This window comes from Eutrigla gurnardus (assembly GCF_963514095.1).
Source record: "Eutrigla gurnardus genome assembly, chromosome: 3".
Taxonomy (NCBI): Eukaryota; Metazoa; Chordata; class Actinopteri; order Perciformes; family Triglidae; genus Eutrigla; species Eutrigla gurnardus.
The window spans coordinates 5,180,918-5,207,580 of NC_139917.1; the positions used below are offsets into that span (position 1 = coordinate 5,180,918).

Consider the following 26,663-nt stretch of genomic DNA (forward strand, 5'->3'; position numbering starts at 1 on the left):
GCTCAGTAAGCGTCTACTATCAGTTAAAAGACCGGTCTCGCGGAATAAACACCAGTTCATTCACGAGCGCCCGTGTGATATTAACACGCCTCCTGAGCCTTAGAATATTGCGCGCGCATTCTCCCCCTCTCTTTGTTTGTGTCCCGCTAATACACACACACACACATACTCTGCCCCGCACGTGTCCTACGCCAGCTGTTCCCGGCGGACGCTAAGGACTCTCTCTCTCGCGATCCTATCGGACGTCAGTGGCTCCGCCCCTGAACGCTGTGAGGAATAGCTCCATCTGGTGGCCGCCCCCGGCCATCTCTCCCTCTCTCTCTCGCTCTCTCTCTCTCTACACACACGCATACGCATACGCACACGCACACACACGCACACACACGCACACACACACTCCACGTGTGTCTCTCCTTCTGTTTAGCTTAGCTTTGTGTGTTAGGTAGTTAGGTAATAAGGCTTTGTTAATTGCAGTGTTATTGATTGTGATCATTATTACTGATTTTAATAAATCTTATTATATTATAACTAGCGGTCTCTTGTGCTTGTTGTGTATATGTCACTGGATAACAGCAGGTTGTGAAGGCTAGTGCTTGAATTTCACGCGTAATTGTTAGATTGTTTTTATACTTCTATGCCAATGATCACGATGATTGGTATGTGAGTATAAAACCTTTATATTGAGACTGAATACAGTTTTCGGTTATCTTTTCCCTGATCCCAGGGTGGTGCCCCGTTTATTCATGATTATATCATGATAATATATTAAATATAATTATTAATACTGATAATCATATTGACATTAATAATTAACTGTTGATAACCAAATCTGCTCCTGCTACATCCCCAACGGTATCTATGTATGTTGTGTCTGTTGTTGTAACTGTAATGTCTTGTCTTGTATTGTATGTTCTGTTGGACCCCCTTGAAAACGAGATGACCGCTCATCTCAAGGGGTTACCCATAAATAAACTTTTCCAAGATCATCTGGTGTGGTACTCAGCAAGTAAATGGTGTAAGTCATATTTATCATATTGAGACTAAAATGGTTGAGTTGATTTGGTTGTAGTTGCTTCTAACATTAAGGATTTCAATTTTAAAATATATTGAAAAATATTTCTCAAGTAAAATAAAAATAAATATAAAAACATAATAAAATAAATGAAAGACAATCACTTGGAGGTGTGGATACTGCTCTGTTGGTATCAGGAAAACACAAAGTTGAAGGTTTTTTAAAGTTATTGTTAGAACTGTAATGGTATTATTAAGTATCGGTACTCGGTATCGGCAAGAACTGAAATTTGAGTAATTCTACTCAGTGTGAAACAAAGTGTCTCTGTGCATCCCTATTTGGAGAGGCTTCACATTCTGGTGCATATACACCTTCTGTCATGTATCTTTCTGTTCCCACAACAATTTTTGGGGTACATTATTACATTTGGAAATTAATCGTAATACATCATGTCAGTCGTTTCTGTCTTGTGTATTTGAGCACATGAGCATTGTTTTTGTGATATAATCCCATATTGTCTCATCCCGATGCGAAATAGTCTGATACTTGTGGCAACATATGATAGGAGAGGTGGAATCGCTGTCTCTGTGTGTCTCTCTCTACCTGTCTGGTGGACTGTTTCTCAACTTCATCTTCCGACTCAAAGTAAAGAAGCTTAAAAGTCAAACTTCCTTTCCAATCTATCTCAATAAAACTACACTATTTCCCTTCAGACCAAACACAAGAAGAAGAAGAAGAAGCGGATGTAGTCATGGTGACGTCGCCCGTTGGTTTGTGGACTAGTTTTGAAGCCCTAGTTCGATATTGTCCTTCACCATCTTGGATTTCTTGCAACCGGTAGAGGAAGTGACGATATTTTACTATGTTTTACCCTTTTCTGCTTTACGTAGCCTACAAAATAATGGTGAAGTTTCCACGCATTTTTTTTCTGACAAACGTGGTCCACAGAGCTGTCGTGTCCACACACAGCGTTGCTGCTGCAGGGTGAGCGTCCACATGTGCCCATATGCACAGTATATCTACATATATACAGTCCTTTATATTAAATATATTTAAAAATGTCTGTCTTCTGTATGGTGATGTATTTCCCAGTGAAACAGGAGGCGGGACATAACATTGGGAGGAATTTGATTTGATCATTGAAAAGATTATCTCATGACCATGTCATTGGTTAGTTAAGGGTTGGTTGGATATCATTATTTGATTTGTTGGTATCTGATATAAGTAAATAAAAATAAAAAGCTTATCTTTAACTAATAGCCAGAACCAGCTGTGCATTGAGAAAGTAGTCAAGGAGGGAAAGTTGGCGTTGCTTTACAGCCACGAGCCAATCAAAGCAAGGGGCGTTCCTGTCCCTGGCCTACAGGACCTGTGTCATGGAAGTGGTCAGTTGCAGGCTTTTACTTTGAAGGCAATCGTCCGTCTTCCTGTAATCTTGCGCCCTAACGGTCCTCCGTGACGCGACAGGCTCGGACTGATCCGGGCTTTCATTAACACATGCTGCAGGCTCTCCTTGGGACAAGTCCTGGACCTTGACAGAGAGACAAAGACAAGGAGAGAGAGAGAAAGAGAGAGAGAGAGAGAGAGAGAGAGAGAGAGAGAGAGCGAGAGAGAGAGAGAGAGAGAGAGAGAGAGAGATAGGGGCCAAATGAAAGAGAGTTATCAGCAGCAGAAGGAGAGGAGCGCGCACACAGGGGAGGGCTTTTTAAATTTCCCTTTTTATGGTTCTCGAATGACTTTCTAAACATGCACCTCCTGGGAATATCTCTGTTACTGGCTTATCTGCTCTACACCAACCTGGCCAGCGACTTCAGCCGCAGCGACTCCGAGGACGACTACGAGCAGATGGACGAGCCGGTAAGTAGAACCAAAGTGAAGTGAAGCGTCTATATTTCACCTGATCCCGTCTCCAAAGGGGGTCCCAGGGACCACCAGGGTCCATCATGTGACCACATAGTAATGGTAGTAATACTAGACGAGTCCCACCAGTATTATGTTAATATTTCTGATAGGTTTTTGGCTTTGTGTTCTACTATTCGGCTAGTGGAGGGTGTGCTGTTTTATAGTTAAAAATGTAATAGTTAAATATGTAATAGATAAGTATTTAATAGTTAAATATGTAATAGTTAAATATTTAATAGTTCAACATTAAACAGTTAAATAGCATGCCTTTATTAAAAACCAACACAGGAGGAGAATCAGAGATGGAAAGGAAAACCACTTGAACTCCCACCTGCAGAGGTTGGCATGAATCCTAATGATGTCATTCATCTTGGGTCAGGGCACATATAATATTGGATAAAGTCTATGAACTATTTAAAAACGATTTTTAAAAAATCTTGACATAACACACTCCACTCCAACTCATACAGTTCAGTTCACTGGTCATGGGTAAAGATTGTAAACATGAGTTTATGGTCTCAATCTCTAGTTTAAAGTCTTCTTCAATCCAGCATGATGCTCATTTAGTACATTATGGTGCATTTAGAGTCCACCAGACCAGAAAGCAGGGGATGCTTTAGTGGAGGGGCTACCTGCTGATTGACAGGTTGCTACCACGCTACCAATGCAGTTAGCCATTAAGATGACTTCAACATTTAGTTGTAAAGTTGACCTTGAATTATGAAGCAAACTTCACAAAACTAACAGCTTCACACCAGAATCCAGAGATAGAGTCTGTTAGAATTGTGTGCACTATATAAATCAAATTGAATTGTCGCCCTGCAATGATCCCTCTGTGGCTGTGAAAGTAAACCAATGTGACCACAAAAATGTATAGCTGATGCTTTATTTATAGCTGACCTACAAAAATTTGCGTGTACACCCAGTTAATGCAGACCAATTTGGCTGGAAAAGGGAAATTCACAGGAACCAAATGGTGCTTCGCTGTTCAGACAGAAAACACTTGGTCCAATTTGATCTCAGCTGCACTTTCCAACTTTTATTCCCCTGGTGTGGCTCTGGATGAACGGAAACAAAAGGCGCGTTAGTAACGGTCAGTGCTCAGAACGAGGAGCCAGATCTCTTTCAGTGTGTTTTCCTAACCGATTGTAATCATGTGTTCTGGTGTGCTGGATATCAAAGGTTTACCCTGAGCTGTTTCTGCTGAGCCTCTGGATCCGAGAGGTCAAGGACAGGCAGATACACATGCAAACACTGATTTTGTTATAAACTAGCCGTTTAAAGTTTGGCAACGCTTATGTTTTCTGACTTTTACAAAATGCTCATTATCCATCTGTCAACGTTCATAATACGAGGTAGTACGCCATTGAAATGTACTTTTCTTTAATGCCGTGCCAGCAAAGTGGATTTGAATTGAACTGGATCGCTATAGAAAGAGTGGATGAGAGAGGAAAGCAAACAGTGAGGAGGGCGGTCAACATTTTTTACCAGGGGGGAGGATTAGGAAGGAGTGTTTTCAAATTAGCCAGAGAAAAGAGCCAATGAATGCAGGTGGCAGAGGTCAAGTGTGTGTGTGCGTGTGTTTGCGTGTGTGTGTGTGTGTGTGTGCATGTGTGTGTGTGAGGGGGGATAAGTGCTAAGCAGTAACATTCAGCCATTTGATCACAGTAGACTTTAATTGGGATGATGAGCCTTTTCCCCTCAGCTCCTGTCTTCCACCTTTAAAGTTCTCACAGTGAAGAATTCAAGTAACAACCAAGACCAACTTTGGAGATAACGCAGTTGTAGGAACGAGGCCTCCAAGCAACCATTTAATCGGCTTACCACACTTGAGTTCAGTTTTATTCAGTTAAATGCGGAAAATCTCTGTTTCAAGACAACACCACCTCTACATTTTCTTCCTTTTGTGATTAATATTGCAACTAAACACAGAAATTAACAAGTGATGTGAGCCAGTATATGATGCTTGTAGGTATGCATGCCATTATATCTTCACGCCGTCGCTGTCGTTGCATTGTGGTGGCAGAAAACCGTGGAAGCAGACGACATGTTCCTCAATCAAAATGTCTTGTTGTCAAAATAGGAATGCAAAGAAGATAATCTTCATTTTTTATAGAATATATTTTATAGAGTCCTCAAAGATGCTCCGAAGAAAAATGCAGCCATTAAACAGATTATCGTCATCCATCCATCGTCTACCGCTTATCTGTATTCAGGGTCGTGGGGGGCTGGAGCCGATCCCAGCTGATATTGGGCGAAGGCAGGGTTCACCTGGACAGGTAACCAGTCTATCAGAGGGCTGACATGTAGAGACAGACAGGTAACCAGTCTATCACAGGGCTGACATGTAGAGACAGACAGGTAACCAGTCTATCACAGGGCTGCCATGTAGAGACAGACAGGTAACCAGTCTATCACAGGGCTGACATGTAGAGACAGACAGGTAACCAGTCTATCACAGGGCTGCCATGTAGAGACAGACAGGTCTCATTTACATTTAGGTCATTTAGCAGACGCTTTTGTCCAAAGCAACTTACAATAAGTACATTTGTCAAAAGAAAGAAACCACAACATATCATTGCCAATAAAGTAAGAGCGAAAAAATAGAAACAAGTGTTAGGTCCTTGTCTGAGTAAAGTAGTAGCTGTTCAGCAAACATACCTTAAGAACAACAGTGCTATGATCAAAGTGCTATAGGTAAGAACATGGAAGGGCTTTTTTTGGGGGGGGGGGGGGGGGGGGTTATGCTGTCTGAACAGGTGAGTCTTGAGCCTTTTTCGGAAGATGGCGAGTGACTGCTGTCCTGACATTGGTCGGGAGTTCGTTCCACCACTGAGGCGCCAGAACAGAGAAGAGTCTGGACTTTGCTGAGCGACATTTGTTTGATTTCAGCGATGGTGGTACCAGCCGGCCAGCTGAAGTTGAGGAGCGAAGTGCTCGCTTCGGGGCATGAGGTTTGACCAGTGTTTGAAGGTAGATGGGTGCCGTTCCATTGATGGCCCTGAAGGCCAGTGTCATCGTCTTGAATTGGATGCGTGCTGCAACAGGTCCGGGGGGCATGCCCCCCCGGGAGAAACATTTTAATAGATTTCATTTTAATGCATCAATTTGGTGAATTTTGAGAACCAAAATATGACATCAATTACTGACCAATTTCTTACAAACTGCTGGTACTAATACGAAATGTTGACATACTAAATGGGGTAAGAAAAAATGAAAACAAAAATTCCAGGGTTCCCCAGGTTGCCAAGTCGAGGGCCAAATTGTCGTTTTTTTTTTCATTGGATCACTAAACATTATTTTATGTGCAAATGTTATTATTGTTGCTGCTATTATTTGAAGTATTATTATTGTAATGATTAGTACTACCAGTGGTAGTTGGTTGTAGTAGCAGATAGTAGTAGTAGTCTTAGCCTGTGTTGAGGGACAGATAAAAATGTATGCTTGAATGAAAATAAGTCCAATATCAACGATTTATTTATTTAAATGCCCCTGGAGAATATTTTGATCAACAACAAAAAACAGCACTACAGCAAGTGGTGCACAGGAGGAAAAAAATATTGTATAACAGTGGAGTTAATGTTTTTTGTTTGCAGCGTCTTGCTTTTGTCTTGTAATTTGCAGACGGTCCCTGCGCACTCGCCCGGCTGCCGGCTGCGCATATAGATCAATGTTCTCCGTCCAGACCGGACGGCTTATTTATGTAAAAAATCTGGGTTTGGTCCTTGTAGCTCGTAGTCTATGATATTACGGTGGGAAAGAGGCATCATTTGTGTTTGAAAACGTTTCTCTTTAGATTTATTGATCCCGAATCTGTGAATATATTTCCAACTTTACAGAACTCTTTATTTCACCTTATGGCAGGTTATTGCATAGTGTCACTGGGTCCGCACGGTCCAGACACTTTGCTCTTGCGGGCCGGATTTGGCCCGCGGGCCGCTAATTGGGGATGGCTGCTTTATACTATTAGTATTATGACTATTATTATTATTATTATTATTATTATTATTATTATTATTATTATTATTATTATTATTATTAATATAAGTGGGAGACTATTCCTCAGCCTTCCTTGGTGTTTTGGTTTTGACATACGCGCACGCACTGTCAAACTCGCGCAGCTAAGGGGGGTCGGCGCAGGGGACGCCTTGCCATGGCGACGGGGGAAAACAGAACGTTGATGAACCAAACCAGCCGCGAGGATTTCCCCTTATAATAAGCGCTGCTCCCCTCCTGTTTAGGCCTATCATTAGAGCCGCTAGTTAAGTCCATTCAATGTGTGGGAAACACTGAATAGGTATCACGACTAATACCATTAATAACACTAATACCATTAGTAAAAAAAAAAAAAAAAGGCTCGGCCCAAAATCGCCATCGGCCCTTCGGGCAAATGCCCGATGGCCAGTACAGCCTTGGTCATGGAGGAGGGGGGTCACATGGGAGAATTTGGGTAGATTGAAGATAAGGCGTGCTGCAGCGTTCTGGATACGCTGCAATGGTTTAATCGCAGAGGCCGGGAGTCCGGCCAGGAGAGAGTTGCAGTAGTAGTAGCAGGAGTTGCGTTGCATCCTTTATGAGGAAGGTCCGAATCCTGTGGATATTGTAGAGGGCAAATCTGCAGAATCGGGCCACAGCAGTGATGTTGGGGGTGCAGGATAGTTAGTCATCGAGGATTACACCCAGGTTCCTCACAGTTGTCAAAGGCAATGCTGTGATGCCCTCGACAGTGACCGACAGGTGGTGGAGATACTGGGTTGTTCGAGGATAATAATTTAATGGTATTTTTTATTTATTTAAATCATGTTACAAATGTTTGACAGAAATTAAACTAAACGGTCAAACAGGAAGGAGGCGCTGAAGCTGGTCAGTGAACGAGCTGTTTATAAAACCACAACATGGGGAGAAGTGGACGATGCGCTTTTTGTCGTCCATTATTGTAGTTTCTCCACCGCACACCCACGTCATTCGCCAGTGCCGATCATCAGCTGTCACTCATCAGCAGCGTTATAATGACGTAGCTTAGTGAAAGTCTGGTCAGATTCTTTGAGCAAATCCTTTTGATTTCTCCTATCGCCTTTCCTTCTTTAGTGGAGAAACTGGGTTGTTCTTAGTGGAGATACTGGGTTGTTCTTTCATGGAGATACTGGGTTGTTCTTTCATCTAAACTGGGTTGTTCTTTTGTGGAGACACACAAATGAAAAAAAAAACATGTTAATGCCCAGGTCTCTGCATGCACAGCATACACGTAACATCTAGGAAGTCCATCACGTAATAGTAACCTTGTTTTGACCAATCATATCAATTCAGAACACTGACACTGAGTAGAAGCAGTTAACTAGTCAAACCATAGAGTTCTCCTCGGAAAAGGTAGAAAGAGACATGATACTCCCATACCCATACGACTGTGCAGTGCAGTGAAATCACAAGGTATTTCCAGGAGGAAGCTATCGATGCCATTGGCTGATAACGAAGCATCATTTATACTTCTATCTAAATTAGCCAGAAAGTAAATTAATAAATAGTGATATATATATTACACGTCATGACCATGTTGCGTACCCGTGCTTGTGCTGTACTGTGCTGAAGCTCACCTCTTCCTACCGTGCCAGGGCCGAGGAAGTGGAGCACTCACAGTTGGACTTTTGGTCCATCATTGGTTTGTGGACTATGGTTTTGAAGTAGGGTTGCAACGGTATGAGATGTTTGCAGTATGATAACCATCTCAGTAATTTCACAATATACGGTATTTCAACATTGTTATTATTATCGTTATTATTATTACTTTTATAATTTAGTCACAATGACCCTTGGATAAATGAAAGAGGGGCTTTTTGGGTCAAACAAATGATTTATTTTTCAGAAGAATGTGTACAAAGTCTCCCTTTTGAAAATACATAAATCAGAAAGCTGTTCAGTGCAGGAACTGGTGTCTTTGCAGAGCTTGCTTGAATCTAATGAATTAACAGAATTATAATATGATGAAAATGATAGAAAAATAGTATATAAAACTATGTTATACAACTAAAGCACGTTAGATTACATGTTAGTGGTGGAGGAAGGCTTCACAAAGTTAACTTAAGTATGCAGTCATGATTGCGATAAATAAATTATCAAACATATTTGCCAAATAACTGTAGATGCCAGACTGACCCTGTCAGCACCTTTATCTCACGCACATATTCACTTCCGTCAGCCCCGCGAGTGTGTGTGTGTGTGTTCATAGGGTCAGATCGGGGTGAGTGTGTGTCTTTAAGTCGGAGTTAACCAAGTGGACAGACAACACAGAGCTGGGATGTGGAAAGTTATTCTGCATTTTATGGTGGACGTTTAAATGTTTGTTCGTTAGCAATTAAAGTTGTAAGCGCAACACGTACAGTGTTTGCCATACATAGATGTGTGGTGCAGCGCCACAGAATCAACACCGAGCGCCACAAATTGATTCTGTTTTTTTTTTTCAACGCGATTTTGAAATAAATATAAACATCGTTCCGTTCCCCCCGGGGAGGAGTCTGAGGAGTCTGACAAGGTAGTCCAGCAGGAAAACAGATGCGCATGCACTGTTTGTTATTATTTTTTTATATATATATATATATATTAAAAAAAACGGTAAGTAGGAAATGCTTATGGAATTATAAATAAATGATAAATCATGAAAAGGGATATGGCTGCAACCCTATTTTGAAGCCTCAAGTTCGTCAACATGTTTGTGCAACTTTTGCATCGAGTGAACGGTAGTGACCATATTTGGAGGAGCGACAGGTGGATCTGAGTAAGCAGCAGCACCACAAGCAGCAACCTTACTGGATCTGGATCCATCTGGATTCTTAACAAAGTTAGCTTCATAATTCAAGGTCAACTTTACAGCAAAGTGTTAAAGTCTTAGTAGATGCATTGGTAGCATGGAAGGGACCTGTCAATCAGCAAGTAGTCCTGCCCCTAAAACATCCCCTGCTTTCTAGTCTGTTGGACCATAAATGGACCATAATGTACTAAATGAACATCATGCTGGATTGAAGAAGACTTAAAACTAGAGATTGAGACCATAAACTCATGTTTACAATGTTTACTGAGATAATGGGCCCTAGTTTTGTGGCGCAGCGCAGGGCGGCGCAGGGTGGCGGAGCCGGCGCAATGCAAGTTTCGACCCACGCAGCCTTGCGCACCGTCAGTTTGGCAGTTTGGTGGATCGCCTGCGCCAAGATGGGTGTGGCGGCGCAGCAGGGGGAGGCGTCACAGATTCAGCTTGGCGTAGCGGAAGTTTCGTGGCAAAAAGCCTCGCCGAGACTGCGCTGAAAGCTCGCCAGCTCCAACCTGGTCTACTTTCGGCGCAAGGCGTAAATAAAGTCCATTCATTCAATGCGAATCACAGCTGGCGGAGTGGAAGTTTGGCTTACTGCGCGCAGTGCACACGTCACCGAGACCTCACAGGCAGGTTTCCACAGTTCCAGGCACATTTAAATGCAATAAATAATCACAACAAACACTATTTAACGCAACTCATTGAATCAACACGTGAATTTATATCTATATAGATTGTCCCGTCACATCTGACGTCAGATCAAAGGCGACTGGCACGCGTAACGGAAACTCAGCCTCTCGGACCAAAACATCTCCCTCTCTCTCTCCTGTTTTTTATAATATCTGCATTGTTATTATTATGATACGCACGCACAGCGCGTGATGCGCGTGGTGGGAGCGGCGGCGCTGCTTCTGTCATCGGGTTGTCAAATGACGGAACTTGCACTGAACCTCCCCTAACGCATTAAAGGAGAGGAGAGGAGCTCATTTGATTGGTGAAGATCTGAATCGGCTGTATTAATCCCAGTCCACGCCTCGTCTCCCACTCACGCCTTCTTCTCCTCCCTCTTTCCCACTTGCGCGGGTGGGAGTGACGGGAGGTGTGCCTGCGCGAGCCTGCGCGGTGCACGAAACTTGCAAAGTCCAGGCGGACACACCCCGTCGGCGTGGCGCAGGTGCGCTGAAAGCTGACTGCGCCTGGTCTACGAAACTAGGGCCCAATAAATCAAGAGAGAAGTAGGACAATTTTCTCATAAACTTCTATACAATCAGAGAGGAGTCACACCCTGATGGCCAGTAGAGAGAATGTAGCTTTAAGGACCTTCAGCATTGGCTTATTTTTTCAGAATAATAGTCTGCGTGGATCCTAAATGTATTTCCTGCTGAGCTCATTTAAAAATTGGCACTCGTCTTTCTCCTAAGCTGGGATGAAAAACCTCCCACCAAGTCAAACACTACTGTTATCTTTTAATGTCAATGATGGTTTGAAGTGATAATGGTTTCTAGCGGGAAAGTAAATCTCAAGACAGATAGAGGTGGTGAAATACCTTTCACAATGCCAGCATGACATCACTCTGTTGCTCCATCACGCTGACTTCAGCATGATGAAGATGACTAAGAAAAGCAAGATCAGTGCTCTTTTTCTTTTTTCAGCCTTTATATTGACCAAGTCACCACATAATCTGTCATCCGAGTTTCTATTTATTTTTACCCAACAACTCACCTCTCTCTCTCTCTCTCTCTCTCTCTGCCCTTCTGTCTGTCTTTATCTGTCGCCCATGGAGTCAGCAGAAGAATCTGGTGTGTAATTAGCAATATTATATTTGTTATATTTCCGTGGACTGTCCAGCTCAGTCTCACTGTTCTGTTTGAGTGTTGCGATGTGTTCATCAGCTCAAAGTACCAACCATGTTAACTTTAAATATCATTCTAAATATGTACAAAGTTCCTTCAGATTCAACTTAGACTACACTGTAAAATGTTTTTGCTGTAAATTTACAGTAAATTGCATTACTTTTACAGTTATTTCACAGTAATTTATTACAGTTTTTCTCGATTGTTTACACACATTTTCTGAACGCATGCCTCATACTCAGAACTCTACACACAAATCAAAAAAACACACACACAATGGGCAAAACCCCTCAATTCTCCTGCAAAATGAAACTTTACATTCAAAACAATGTTATTTCTTCTCAAAATGGTATTTTGTTTTCAAATGACACACAAACCATCATATGAATAGACATGTATAAGAACCAGTTGAACACTGATGTGCTCAATGTAAAACACGATGAACACTTCTTCTCCATTTACCATAATGACTTAGGCCTTTTTTGGTTCAGTGTTACACTCACTACAGACAGTACACATAAATGTGTTGTAAAATATTTTAGAATATTGTTTTTATATATTTTATTTTTCCCACAAGAATACTGTAATGTATAGTTTTCATCCCAACCAACACAAAGTTGCATATACAGTGGTCTACATACAAAACCAGAAGAATTTACTGTATACAGTTACAAAAAAAAACAAAAGCAAAACAACTATCCCACATCATTCTGTTTCGGTCTGGCCACAGCACCTTATCCACATCACAGGCAATGCAAGCGATGGCCAAGCAGCGGGGGAAATATCGCCTAGCATGGAAAATCCATGCTAGGCTCCTCCTCGTACTCTCACTCCTCTGGCTCTGCCTCTGTTGCCAATGTTGGCATCCATTGCTCCAAAACAGAAGAGCTCACCTGTTGCACTTTTATGCTAATGCTCTGATTGCAAATTGTAAAACTGTGTTGCAGGTGTTTTCCCATGTGATGAGTCAGTGTGCATAGTAGGGAAATTAACTTTAGAATTTTGAATGGCAGTGTGTTCCTTGTGAAAACAAGAGATTTTCTTCATGAAAATTGTGCCAAATGCAGAGGATTGTGTGTAGTGTTTTGAAAAAAGTGTGTTTTAAAACTGCAATTTGAGTGTAAAGCAGGAATTGTGCTTGCAGTTTAGCAGAGCTAGTTCAGGGGTGTTGGTGCATGAGTTGCATGTTGTGGTCATTGTGTCTCAAGTACCAGTATTTGTGTGTAAACAATTGGGAAAAACTGTATAAATATTTCACAGTAATGTACTGTAAATATTTCACAGTAAAATACAATGCAACTACAGATATATACTGGCCCATGGAATTACTGTGATATAGCAGTAGGTAGCTGTGGAATTACAGTATCTTGCTGTATGTTTACAGTTTAATTTACTGTTAATTTACAATTTAAATAATACAGTAAAATATTGCAAATTTGACTCAACTGTGATTTTACCACTCAAACATGCTTTGGATTTGCTAAATTAAAAGTCAAAACAAGAACAAAGGAAAAAAGACAATACTCATTTTAACTTTTTACAGTTTTTTTCAATTGTTTACAGGCAATTTTGAAAACCGGGTTCTTTTTTTCAAAATATAATCACAATTATCCAAACACCAAACTCAATTTGCATAATTCCTAGATTGTTTGCAAAATGACACAATTCAGTCAAAACATACACACTTCAGTCAAAACATATACACATATTTGTGAAAATGCTATTAGTTTTAATTTAACCAACACAGTCCTCAATGATCAGACACTATTGCAGCCAGTTTCACACTGCTGTGATAAATAAAAAACACATTTGTAAAAAAACTAATTTTAGGAAATAGCATGTGCTAGATTTTTGGCCAGACATTGTTATGTAAGGGATAAATTAGATGTCAAAAAAATAGTGAAAACCCACAACATTCTTCATGATTAGTTTGAGATATAGGGAGAATGTACACAAATAGGCCTACTATAAACTTACCAAGCACTGCACAACACTGATGCTGCAGACTGAATATTTCAAGTATTTATTTTATCTACCTCTTCCTCTATCTCCTTCTTCTCCTCTTCCTCTACCTGGGCCTCCTCCTCTACCTCCTTCTCCTCTTCCTCTACCGCCTTCATCTCCTTTTTGAGCTCCCCCTCTCATTCTCACTCTTCTTCTTCTAGCTCCCTCCATTTTTGTTGAAGACAGGTGAACTCACCTGCTGCCTTTTATAGCACACCTGAGCTTCAAATAAGCACATATGTGCTTCCACACTTGGTGGATGTGATTATCCAATTTGTTCATTAGTGTGGTCATTGGCAATCCGGGGCTTTGTAATGACAAGGAAGTAACCTCACAATCCTTGTCTGTGTCTAAGGTGTGAAAATGTGTGTAGCGTTTTACAAATCCCTGTGTGTAATGTTTTGCAAAAAGGGTGAAGCGGACATTGTGTGTAATGTTGTGCAAATCTGTGGAGGTGTTTTGCTCCTTGGAGTAGAATTTCGCAAATTGTGTGGAAATTTTTATTTTAGTGTGTAAACAATCGTAAAAAACTGTAATAATTATAAAAACAATTTTACAACATAAACATGAATTTTCATTTTGCCCATATATTCATTCCCTGTCTATAAATCAATCAATCTTTTTTAACTATCAATATTCAATAAACCACCAAACATTTTAATCCCCACTGTCAGCCTTGACAGTCTTGTTTGACATTAATCAATCAATATTTAATCGCTATCGAATTTACAAACGCCAATTTACAAAAACTTCTAAACATATACAGTATAAAAATACAGTATAAACAATCAACAACTTGTGAACATATACAATATGAACATTCTGACATAAACTACGCAACAATTCACATTTAAACTGACCACTCGAAGTCAACAAGCTTTCTTTGTAGAGTGCTCACATTTGGATTGATGGCTCCATGCTTCTTCTTCGACGTGGACCCCATCTCTGGGTTAATGCCCAAGAAGCATCTGTAAACAATAAGCAAAGACAACCATGGACATAAGTTAGTTCTCTGTGAGGCAAAGCTTTGCGGAGAAAAACGGCTTTGAAATGACTTAGTTGCTGCAGCTGGAGGCTAACGTTAGCTTACTTTAACTTTGACTTTCATGCTAATTTGCGGCAAAAACACTGCGTATTCCCGGTCGAATAACTCACAAACTATGCCTCCTAACGACATGCGGAGACCATTATACGGATACACATGATTTGAACTTTCCAAAGATATATGATGTTTTGGTCCGTTTGCTATCTCTAGTGTAGCAATTATAGGATGAGAATCTGCACCAATCTGTCCTTACACTAACCAATGTTATGTTTAATATAAGAGATCAACTCATACAAAAGCAGCGCCGACTGACTAATCGAAGCTCCAGGTGCAGATCGTGAGATTATATTACAGAACTACTAGAAGGTAAACTCATCATTAAGACTTAAAGCCAAATGCAGAAAGCACAGCTGGCATATTCCGATGCCGCTGTTATGTTTTTGATGTATTTATTCATTTGTTTATAGACCTACATATGATCACACTGTTTTTTAAGTCTCATTTTTGTCTGCGTCTCTCATTTTCTCGGTCTCTTCATCTCTCATTAGTAGTAGTAGTTAAGATTGAGGAAGATCCTCCCAAATGCAGCGTTTTGCGCTAAAAGTCAATAGCCACTCTGGTGCCCCCTGTGGCTGCAATAATCAGGTAACATCAGAAAACCAACTTGTTGGGTGTTTTCCTGCCATGTTTTCCCACAGCGATACCAACTGGAACAGCAGCATTGTTTGCCAAAACAATGACTCCCCACTAGACGATGGCACTAATTTATCAATTGAACCACAAATCCAATTAAAGAGGAGGTGGGCACTGCCCGAGCATATGGATTAAAGTATCCTGTTGTACACCACCGTCACAGGAGAGATCATCTACTTAGTTTAGTCTTGAGGGATTTCCCTTAATATATATATATTTTTTAATTAATTTGGCATTCCAGTGTGTATAGTAAACTTGAAAGGAACATTACCCTGCCTGCTGGACTGTATTAGGCAACCAATAGGTCATTTCCTAAACATTCCCAAAAATGAATCAGGAATAGCTCCTCAACCTTAAGGCATCTGTATATTGTTAGTCTCCTTTGAAAGCCAAGAAATATTTATCAATTGTAAGTGAACCTATCTATTACATTTCCAGAGTAAATGGAGATGCAACAAAGGAAAAAATACCATTTTGATCGATTCCTAGTATGTAAGATCACCCTTTAACCGTTGTTTGTGGATAATGATGTAACTGAATGTCTTCTACTCTTTACTAGGACTTTGGTAAAAAAAAATTCTCCTTGCGCACAAAATGTGTACTGAAACAGAACCGAAACCGTAACCCAAGAACAGAAGTACGTATTGAACCGAGGGCTGACTGTATTGTTGCATCCCTATTTAACACTTAAGATAAATAAATGGGGGGCTGCACGGTGGTGTAGTGTTCCATCTGTGTGGAGTTTGCATGTTCTCCCCGTGTCAGCATGGGTTCTCTCCGGGTTCTCCGGCTTCCTCCCACAGTCCAAAGACATGCAGGATGGACCTGTCTGTCTCTACATGTCAGCCCTGTGGTAGACTGGTTACCTGTCTGACTCTACATGTCAGCCCTGTGATAGACTGGTTACCTGTCTGTCTCTACATGTCAGCACTGTGATAGACTGGTTTCCTGTCTGTCTCTACATGACTGATTAGATTTGTATGACATTATTGTATAATACTTTGTAACATGACATTGTTTGGGAAACATACAGTCTGAACCGTGTCTCCTTTTACAAAGCATCCTGGCTTTGCAGAACCAGAGACGCCGTGACGTATTTAATGAGCGTCAGAAATCCAATAAGATTGAGGCTTCAAAGCAACTGTGAAAGGTGAACTTTTGCTGTTTTGCATGTTTACACGGCTCTTCAACTGCAAGCGAAGTCGCTCTGCATCATATATTAATATTTTTTTCTATTATATTAATGCCGGTTCAACCACATGCATAAATCAAATCAGTTTAGCTCTGTACAGCGAACTGGACCGGTGAAGCCGAAAATCGGCCTAACTCCAACGTAGACTCATGTTAGTCAGATCTGGTGCAATGGTTTTATTTTTTTATTGGGATACTTCACAGAGGGATTCATAATCCTTACTAGGTCTATCAACATTGCAATGTGTGCAATAGTCAGATCACAGGACGTGCAATGAGGGCCAATTCATTTCAACATGTCATTGTACAAATGTTTTTGCTGCTTGACATCTCTCATGTATAAATCAACCCAGAATCAGGGACGGATACTGGGTATGGGAGGATCCTCTCCCTGGCGATCGCATTTCCCTGTAGTGGTGCACCGTGACAGGCTCAGAGTCGGCTTGGAAAGGCCTGGGTTGAAACTTCACAGCACCCTACACCTGGAGCCAAGGGAGACAAGGTCTGACCTACAGAACTGTATGTGGGTGTTCATTTCTAACGGCTGTAGATGGAAACCAGGTGAATGAGATTACTCTTGTGTGTCGGTTATGTCCAGAACTCACATACACACATACGAACACCAATATAGGATACACTTGATCCTCAATCATCCTTTGTGATTCCTTCTCCAGTTTGAAGCAGTCTGCACTCCGGTACTTTTTTCTTTCTTTCTTATGAGCCAAAAACAACCACAATGAACCCCAGCACCTAATCTGTTAAATGTTATGAGACTCTGAGAGAGTGATGGTAAGGATTTTGTCTGGGTTATAGGGAGAGCAAAGCCTTTGTTATACCAACAAATGGATTAGATTGGACATCTGTATCTGTAAAGTGAGTGTCATGCTGAGCTATTCATGAATAATTCATAATTATGATTTAATATTATATCCGGCCATTTTAGATCTGGTTTTCCATGTGTCCATTCCAGATTGGGTCAACGATTTTGGACCTGTGAAGACCTCTAGTCAATGCTATATGAACAGCAGCATCCTTTTTCCTTATCCATCTTGACAAGCTGGATAGCCGTCGGCTAGCAGCTAATTTGCAGCATGCTGTGCAATCCTGTCCATGTTTACTACCAACACACACACTCCGACACCTCGCTCTCCTATGGTGCCACTTCAGATTAGCGGGGCTAATATCTTGTCCCAATCACCAATAATTTGCATTCTTAAACTGCTGAAATGTAAACATCTGTGTTGTTATCATGATGATTTCCATGTCTTGGTAAATTGAAAGAGCGTGCCAGTTGTTCCTAATTAGCATATGTAAATGCCCCGCCTGTGCCCATAAAAGGGCATGAGACTGCCAGGCCATGTTCACACAGTACTTGAGAAGAAAAGTTGAGAATGAAGTAAAGAATGCGAAAATGTAAATCTAAAGCTGGTGGACAAGCGGACTCCAAACGTAATAAAACGTCAGCTGTTCTGAAGTGGAGGAAGCCGACTGCCGCAGGAAGTGAACAGCAAACGAGCAGTTATATTCTGTAGGACTATTGACTGTGCATTCATCCTCTGGTTGTGGTGGCTGAAGAGGAAATGTTACCCCGCATTTCATGGCAAATTTTCCATCCATCCATCCATTTTCCACCGGGGGGTGGAGCCGATCCCAGCTGTCATTGGGCAAAGGCAGGGTAGGAAGCCGGAGAACCCGGAGAGAACCCACGCTTACACGGGGAGAACATGCAAACTCCACACAGAAGGAACCCGGGCCGACCCAGGAACCACAAATGTGGAGGTAATAGATTTTCATTTAGCATCTTTTAAGAGTAAGTGCAGAATCCTCCAAGCGTCCAACATGAGATAGGTCTCTGTCAGGATAAAGAGATTCAGATTTATCCATTTCTTTCGGATAAAAGAAGAAAAAAAACAACAATGTTCTTTTTGTAATCTTAACATCCTTCAAAGGACTGAAACACTGATAAAACTAAATCCAAGCTAATAAAACTGATTCTCTGTCATCCTGCCTTCACCTCCCTTCCTGAACTCACTGCATCTGTCTGCATCAAACAATGTTTTTTTTTTATTAAAAAAAAAAAATCAGTAAACCTATCTGGACCTTTTATATTCCAAAAGGAGAAACATCTATACCTTGTTGTACTCTTCTATCTATGCTTTGAACTGCTACGCTAATGCTAATCTATGCTCTGACTCTTGATGCTCTTTCAACTAAACTATGTGAGGTCTAATTCAGAGTGTTCTGAAATGTGAAGGTTAACCTGATGCTGTTGACCTGCAGACCTCAGCAGTTGACACTGTGTTTTAGGCTGTGTGGCTGTGAATGGGAGGGGGTTGAGTGGGAGCATGAATGGGAGGGATTTGAAAGTGACAGAGGGTCAATGAGGATAGAATACACAATGAAGTGAGATTGTTGCTGCTGAGAGGCCAGGAGGCAGTCTTTCTACTCAGTCAAGACATGACTTCTATCCAGCACTGTTTATTCCTGAAGTATATCTCATCTGTTGACATGAATCCATTTTTGATCTACACTCCTTCATGGCGACCTTCACAGGTAGTCTTACAATTTATAAAACATGTATGGGCCACAAGTTTTCATTTTTTTTGGCAGGCCGTTATTACATGCATGCTGTTTAAAATGTAAAACTTGAAACAAGCACGTATGATGACATCAATTTGTTTATAGGCTACAAAGGAAACGTGGAGCCATATTTTTAAGAAGGGATGGGCTAGGTGTTTGCCAGAGAGGAGGAATCTGTTTTTTGTAATTTTGTAAAATAATTTTTGTAATTCCAGATGTAACAATGAGGAGGTGTGAGTGGCAGCAGGCAGCTGAGCAGCGTGCTGCTTCCATTTCTATTGTAATGACATTTTGCAGGTGAACCACACCAATACACTGCTGCTGGGAGTGGTATGCATGTAAAGATGCAAATTGACAGATCATTATCAAAAAGAATATTTTACCCCAAAAAACATTAGTAAATGAAACAAATTATTAAATAATTGGGCCCCCCAAAAAAAAGAGATTAAATAAAGACAATGGGCCCTAGTTTTGTGGCGCAGCGCAGGGTGGCGAAGCCGGCGTAATGCAAGTTTCGACCAGCGCAGCCTTGCGCACGGTCAGTTTGGCAGTTTGGTGGATCGCCTGCGCCAAGATGGGTGTGGCAGCACACAGATTCAGCTTGGTGCAGTGGAAGTTTCGTGGCAAAAAGCCTCGCCGAGACTGGGCCGAAAGCCCGCCAGCTCCAACCTGGTTTACTCTTTGCGCAAGGCGAATTACAGCTGGCGGAGTGGCAGTTTGGCGCAGTGCGCACACGTCACCAAGACCTCACAGGCAGGTTTCCACAGTTCCAGGCACATTTAAATGCAATATATAATCACAACAAACACTATTTAATGCAACTCATTGAATCAACACGTGAATTTATATCTATATAGATTGTCCCGTCACATGTGGCGTCAGATCAAAGGCGGATGGCACGCGTAACGGAAACTCAGCCTGACTGAATTAACACAGCTGAAACTTGGACCTCTCGGACCAAAACATCTCCCTGGCTGTGTTCGAAATGCCATACTAACGTCCTACTCGTACTCAATTGTGACGTAAATTTGAGTACGTAGTGCGTTCACATACAATAGTATGTGAATTTGTGTACGCGAGAAATGCCCGGATGTATACTGCATTGGCAAGAATTTCTGAGTATACAGCGGACCTTGCTAAATCTACTCAACTTCCCCAAAATGCATTGCGGCTTGTCTGACATCTGAAAAGTTTTGGATAATGGCGGACGACTGCGGTGATTCTGGCGACAGCCCGACACAAACCGTGTACACATGTAAGTATACTGTAACATGATTTTTATGTTTCCAGCTGACTTTTAAATCGTATTGATAATGAACGTTACTTTATTGTTGTTGGCATTGTACGTTAACGTTATGAATCGAAGGTCCTGCTAGCCGGCTAGCCTACTGACGGTAATTTACCATAGCGGTTAGCGAGCGTAACCGAAGTCGTTTTTACCGACGTTAACTAATAATATAGTGCTTATGTTAAACCGTGGTTATATATTTATTAACGGTGATTAATAACGCCGTGCAACGTTGTCCGTTAAAGGGACGGATGCAGACACCGAACGCCTCATGGTACAGACACACCAACTCCGGCAGCGACGGATATGGACGCAACGGACCGCTGAACGAACCGGCGAGTGGGCAGTTCTGTGTTAAAGTTGGATCAATTGGATAGACGTCCTGCGTAGTGGGCGGGACTTGAGTTTCGCTCTGCCGTTTCCAACCGTTTCCAACAAGTTCAATCTATCGAACTTTATGCAAATTCACATACGGCGACAGGGCAGTCAACTCGACGTGCTTTATCCATCATGCGGAGCTCCTGCTCTACATAGACAATGAATGGGATCCGTTGACTTGACGTCTGTTGCCGGAGTTGGTGTGTCTGTACCATCATTCAGTGGAGGGAACGATGAGGAGACGTTCACCGGCAGGAGGAAAGTTGCTCTGAGAGGCTTCACTTAAGAAAATGTGGTATTAAATGTTATAATTCTCATATGCAGGGCTTAACAACTACTGGTGCATATTTAGCTTCTCAATGATATAAGGTTGAACACCAGTGTATATAGATGGGAGATGTACTGCTTTCCTGAGATGTCTACCTGAAACGTTCTGTTGAACAGCAAGAAATCATCAATGTGCTGTAACACTTTTCTATGTACTGTTCTTCATATAGGATGTTTCTTAAACAGGGTATCCGCGGGGCCTTAAAAAGTCTAAAAAAGTCTTAAATCCAATGATTTCAATTTAAGGCCTTAAAATGTCTAAAATTCTCCTAAAATCTCATAAAGGGTCTTAAATACGATTTTGAAAGGTCTTAAAAATCTATTGACGTTACTTTTACTTAAAACATGGATAAACTTCAGTCTCGCTTTGAAATGTTTCGATTTTTGAGGACGCTATAACCTAACTACGAGGCGGAACTAAATGTAGGCTACCTGTGCTGCCCGGTCACAATTGCTTTGCGCGCGCAGCTCGGTGCAGCTCTGTGACAGCTTAGTTAGCATAGCAGCGGAGAAAACATTAAACAGAGGCGAATTACAGCACTTGCATGCATGGGTAAGTGCAAGTTTAATGATTTGTGGCTTCAGAACGAGCAGTTCAGTGCATGGTTGAAGCCGGTGGAGGGAAACGCTTATGAAGCGAACTGCACGTTGTGCAAGAAAACTTTAAAGCTCGGAACATTGGGCGTTAAGGCATTGGAGTCCCACTGCAAATCAGAGAAGCACAAGGCGGTCATAAAATGCCAGCAGAAAACGCCGCCAATTAGCCACTATTGCTCCACATCAGGAGCCGGAGCATCAAGGTCCAGCGCGACCCAGTCTGCTGCAACTCCAGTCGATCTCCGGACAGCGTTTGGGTCTACGCCGACACTAAAAGCGGAGGTGCTATGGACTTTTCATACGGTAACTAAGCACCAGTCATATACTGGTAATGAGAACATTGATGAGCTGTTCCAGATGATGTTCCCGGATTCAGAAATAGCAAAAACATTTAAGTGTGGAAAAGACAAGACGGCGTACATAGCGCGATTTGGATTTGCCGATTACATCAGATAGTTCTTTTGTGCATGCACACGCAGGCAGGCACACACACACATAATGGCCGTTGCCTGTTTACTTGTTTTGCCAGTTTACCAATATAGTTTGGCAATTTTTTTATTCTAACTTCCAAACAAATCTTGGTTCAGAGGTTTCTGGTGTTTTTAGTTAGGTTAATCGTTTTGTATTCCAATGTGAAAGACCTGTGAATAAATTCATATAATTTGCAAGTAATTCCGGGCCTCCAGTTTTCCTTCAAGTCTTTTGTACTTTTTTGCCAGTATAGATGTGAAACGGGTCTTAAATTGTATTCATTATGGTCTTAAAAAAGTCTTAAAAAGTCTTAAATTTGGCTTGTTGAAACCTGCAGAGACCCTGTTAAAGAACAGGGGTGGAGGGAAGGTGGAGCCGGATGGACAAAGAAGAAGTGGGAGAACATGAAGCAGAAATACAAGGTGAGTTGGAAGCAGTTTAAAGTATTGAACACTACAGCATAAAAGAAACAAGATGAAGTTGTCTTTCTTATTAATAATCAGTAGGGGTGTGACGTTACACTCCGCTCACGAGACAAGATGAGACACGATATTGGGTTCACGAGGACGAGACGAGATTTTAAGAAAACTACAATGACAAAATATATGGACCAACAGACTTTAATTTAGCAGAGTTGCATGTGCATTTTGAAATATATTACAATAAGCGATGCCGTGGTTGGGTTTTTTAAGCTCCCAGTCAGTAAGCTGTCTGTAAAACCTCAGCTATGTATAGCTCACAAATCTCGCGAGACAGATTTTTAACGCGACGAGAAATATCGTCGACTTTAATCTCGCGAGATCTCGTGGTACTCTCCTCCCCTTTAATACGCCAGGCGAGGTGCAGTGAAAGTTTCGTCACTTGACAACCCAATGACAGAAGCAGCGCCACCGCTCCTACCACGCGCATCACGCGCTGTGCGTGCGTATAGTCATAATAATTATAATGCCGATATTATATCACTATCGAAATTGTAGGCACATTTTAGGCATGTCTATCACAAAGCAGGGTCAGGGCGCACAGCAGTAGACATAATAGTAACGAGAACCTGGTAACACCCCTAATAATCAGGCAAAGGCAGTGCTGGGTAATATCTACAATGTGTTAAAACATCATGTTTTGTTCCATGAAGTTTTACTTATAAACTGCACTACTGATAAACACAAATAAAACCTCAACAATAATCATGTTCCTGCAACACAGGGATCTGGACATTTGGAGCAGACACTGCAGCTACGAGCCTCTGAGGATGTCCCAGGGCTGCTGGAGCCTCTGAGGATGTCCCAGGACTGCTGTGTGGCTCGGCTTCGTCGCTGTCACCCCCATCACCACCGTGGAACTATGGACATGGAACCCATCTGTTCTGTTAGTAAGCAGTGGACGAGGTTCTCCGTGGAACACCTTGAAAGACAGAAGTCCTTCCTTAAATCCCCTTCCCGAAGTAGAGGCCCATCGGGGGAACATGAGGATTGACCTGCAGTACGGCCCTCTGGCACCAACCTGTAACAGAAAACACAAGATATTACATTTATTCTGAATGTTTTCCTATTCATTTGTACTTATTTATTCTTATCATACACGTATTGCAACCTGTATATATAACATGGATTATTTGTCTAATAAATTATTCACTAATATCCCACTTGCTTGTACTTGTTTATTTTTATCACACCAAACTCATACATGATATTATTAAAACCACTTATATTAGCCTACATGTAGCCTACATTTGTTTATGCATGCATGTGCACATCTATTGAAAATCAAATAATAAAGGAACGTATTTAAACCGGATAAGTCATATTACTTACTTCAGAGGGAAATCCAAATTCCATGTACATGTGAATAATGTAGCTCCTCCGACGGGCAGATTGCCTGCGTCGTCTCTGTGGTGAAGGTGCTGGTGTTCCGTGGTCAGAGGTATAATACGATCTATGAACGGATGATTATTGATCGATAAAAGCTGCTTAATAGTCGCGATCGATGGCGAGTGAAGCAGCTACTCGGGTAAGAGGAAGAAAGAGGGAAAGCGTGAGAGCGCGCATATAATAAACTGTAGAAAACGTTTGACAATTGTAATTTGACTTAAAAAATATTTAGAAATATTTAATTAACTGTAATAATAATCATGCTTTATATTTTGATAAGTAATTAATATTAAACGGGAGCTAGAACCGCTAACGTAATCGATTCGGTTACGTGAGAGAAGATGAGGACGAGATGTCAATAAAGTTAAAAAAAAAAAAAAAATGTAGTATGAGATGTGTATACTTCAGTGTGAACAGTCTGAGGGTAACAGCATACTCAAACGTTCATTTAGTAGGCAGTATGCAGTACATACACGTTGAGTATGTAGTAGGCAGTATGTTAGTATGGCATTTCGAACACAGCCCCTCTCTCTCTCCTGTTTTTCATATCTATCCACTGCTAATAAAATGCGTCTATGCCTGAAAAAATAGTTAAAAAAAATACAGCAGCCTGGTCTCGCGCAGCAGCCTGTTGTCCGTGGAGAGACACGCAACTTTGCCGCGAGCTGGAACCGGAGTTGGGGCTGCAGCTGGTCTGAGCGGCACACAGGGTCCTGGTGTCCCGCCGTTCTGGTGTTGGATGAGGAATCCGGTGCAGCTGTGGAGCGCAGATGATGACGGTGATGATGATGATGATGAATGGGGCCTGCTCATGCAGGCACCAGGTTCTCGTTACTATTATGTCTACTGCTGTGCGCCCTGACCCTGCTTTGTGATAGACATGCCTAAAATGTGCCTACAATTTCTATAGTGATATAATATCGGCATTATAATTATTATGACTATACGCACGCACAGCGCGTGATGCGCGTGGTGGGAGCGGTGGCGCTGCTTCTGTCATTGGGTTGTCAAGTGACGAAACTTGCACTGCACCTCGCCTGGCGTATTAAAGGGGAGGAGAGGAGCTCATTTGATTGGTGAAGATCTGAATCGGCTGTATTAAACCCAGTCCACGCCTCGTCTCCTCCTCGTCTCCCACTCACGCCTTCTTCTCCTCCCTCTTTCCCACTTGCGTGGGTGGGAGTGACGGGAGGTGTGACGGGAGGCGTGCCTGCGCTAGCCTGCGCGGTGCACGAAACTTGCAAAGTCCAGGCAGATACACCCCGTCGGCGTGGCGCAGGTGCGCTGTGCGCCGACTACGCCTGGTCTACGAAACTAGGGCCCATTAACTCAATTAACTGACCTGTCAAAAAACAACAACACAGACAATAACTAGACCTCATACAAAGGTATTTGACATGGAAATGACAATGAGCTGCACACCTTGTTTATTGGCTGGAGGTAAACCCCCCATGTGAGGCCCAAAGGCTCCCAGAAGAGTGCTGACTACAGCAAAGTCAGCCAAGATGAAGAGAAAGTCCAGGCAGAGGGCAGCGTCTCTGCAGATACAGATACCACCACATGTTCTGTTGAAATTCCTATTTGACCGCTCAATGGATTGCTACACACACAATCGCACAAGAACGCATACTTCCAGCAGCGGTTGAAGTGTTCTTAATCTGTGTTAAGATTATGAGGGGGTCCTTGGAAAATGTTCTCCCCAAAAGCCTCGGTTATGCTTCCGCGTAGTGATCATGCAATGGCCACGTGACTGTGATGGTTCTGCGTAAGATTTACGTGTCGAAATGCAATTCAGTGCCACACCGGTAGAGGACGCTATGTTTTTTGTAAAGACCGACCGACCGACCCTCCTGTGTCGATATTGTCGTTAGCCTCGTTATAGCCTATTTGTTTACCTTTCGGCTTTAAACATCCACAATTTTTCAGAACTTGGTGTTTTATTTCTTTGTGCAAAAGCGACAAGGTGCAAACAATAAAACAAGGTGCAAACAATAAAAGTATTAAAAGTTGAAATGGCGGTGTTTATGAGTGGAAACCGGAAAAGCGGTCTCCAGCGGATGTAGTTAGCGGACCAATCACAGCCAATGCTACTGCGTTGGTGCTGCGTTGCCTCGACGCACGTCTAGGATTTTTGGGAGGTGCACATCAGGCCCTTGCGGTGGATGTAAAGGGGGTCCGCAAGGACGTAATGGGTCCGTAAGCCCCCTTGCATTGTGTCAAAGCGGAAGCATAACTTGGGCTTGGCAGCAGAGTTCTGGATCAGGGACGTCGACAATACAACAAAAAATGTATCTAGTTCACGTGTTGACATGAAAAATCTCCTTACAGTTGGTGTCTCCTCTCTGTTCATCTTTTCTCTACCTTCTCTGATAAATGCATAATCAATGAGCTTCTGCAGAAGGATGAAGCGCACCTGCACCACGGGGTGTGTCCTGGGGGTTTGCAAGTTTCGTGCACCGTGCAGGCTAGCGCAGGCACTCCTCCCGTCACTCCCACCCGTGCAAGTGGGAAAGAGGGAGGAGAAGAAGGCGTAAGTGGGAGACGAGGAGGAGACAAGGCGTGGACTGGGATTAATACAGCCGATTCAGATCTTCACCAATCAAATGAGCTCCTCTCCTCACCTTGAATGCTCCAGGCGTGATGCAGTGCAAGTTT

General features: G+C 42.2%; 1 protein-coding gene across 1 annotated transcript in view; it reads left to right on the top strand.

The window, feature by feature from the left end:
• The first annotated feature begins 2,584 nt into the window (after positions 1 to 2,584).
• Positions 2,585 to 26,663, top strand: part of vegfc (vascular endothelial growth factor c) — a 69,966-nt gene continuing 45,887 nt past the window's right edge. Inside the window, exon 1 of the mRNA XM_084005353.1 lies at positions 2,585 to 2,869. Coding sequence (XP_083861479.1) covers positions 2,759 to 2,869 — 111 coding nt within the window. The 5' untranslated portion in view covers positions 2,585 to 2,758. The remainder of the gene's footprint in view (positions 2,870 to 26,663) is intronic.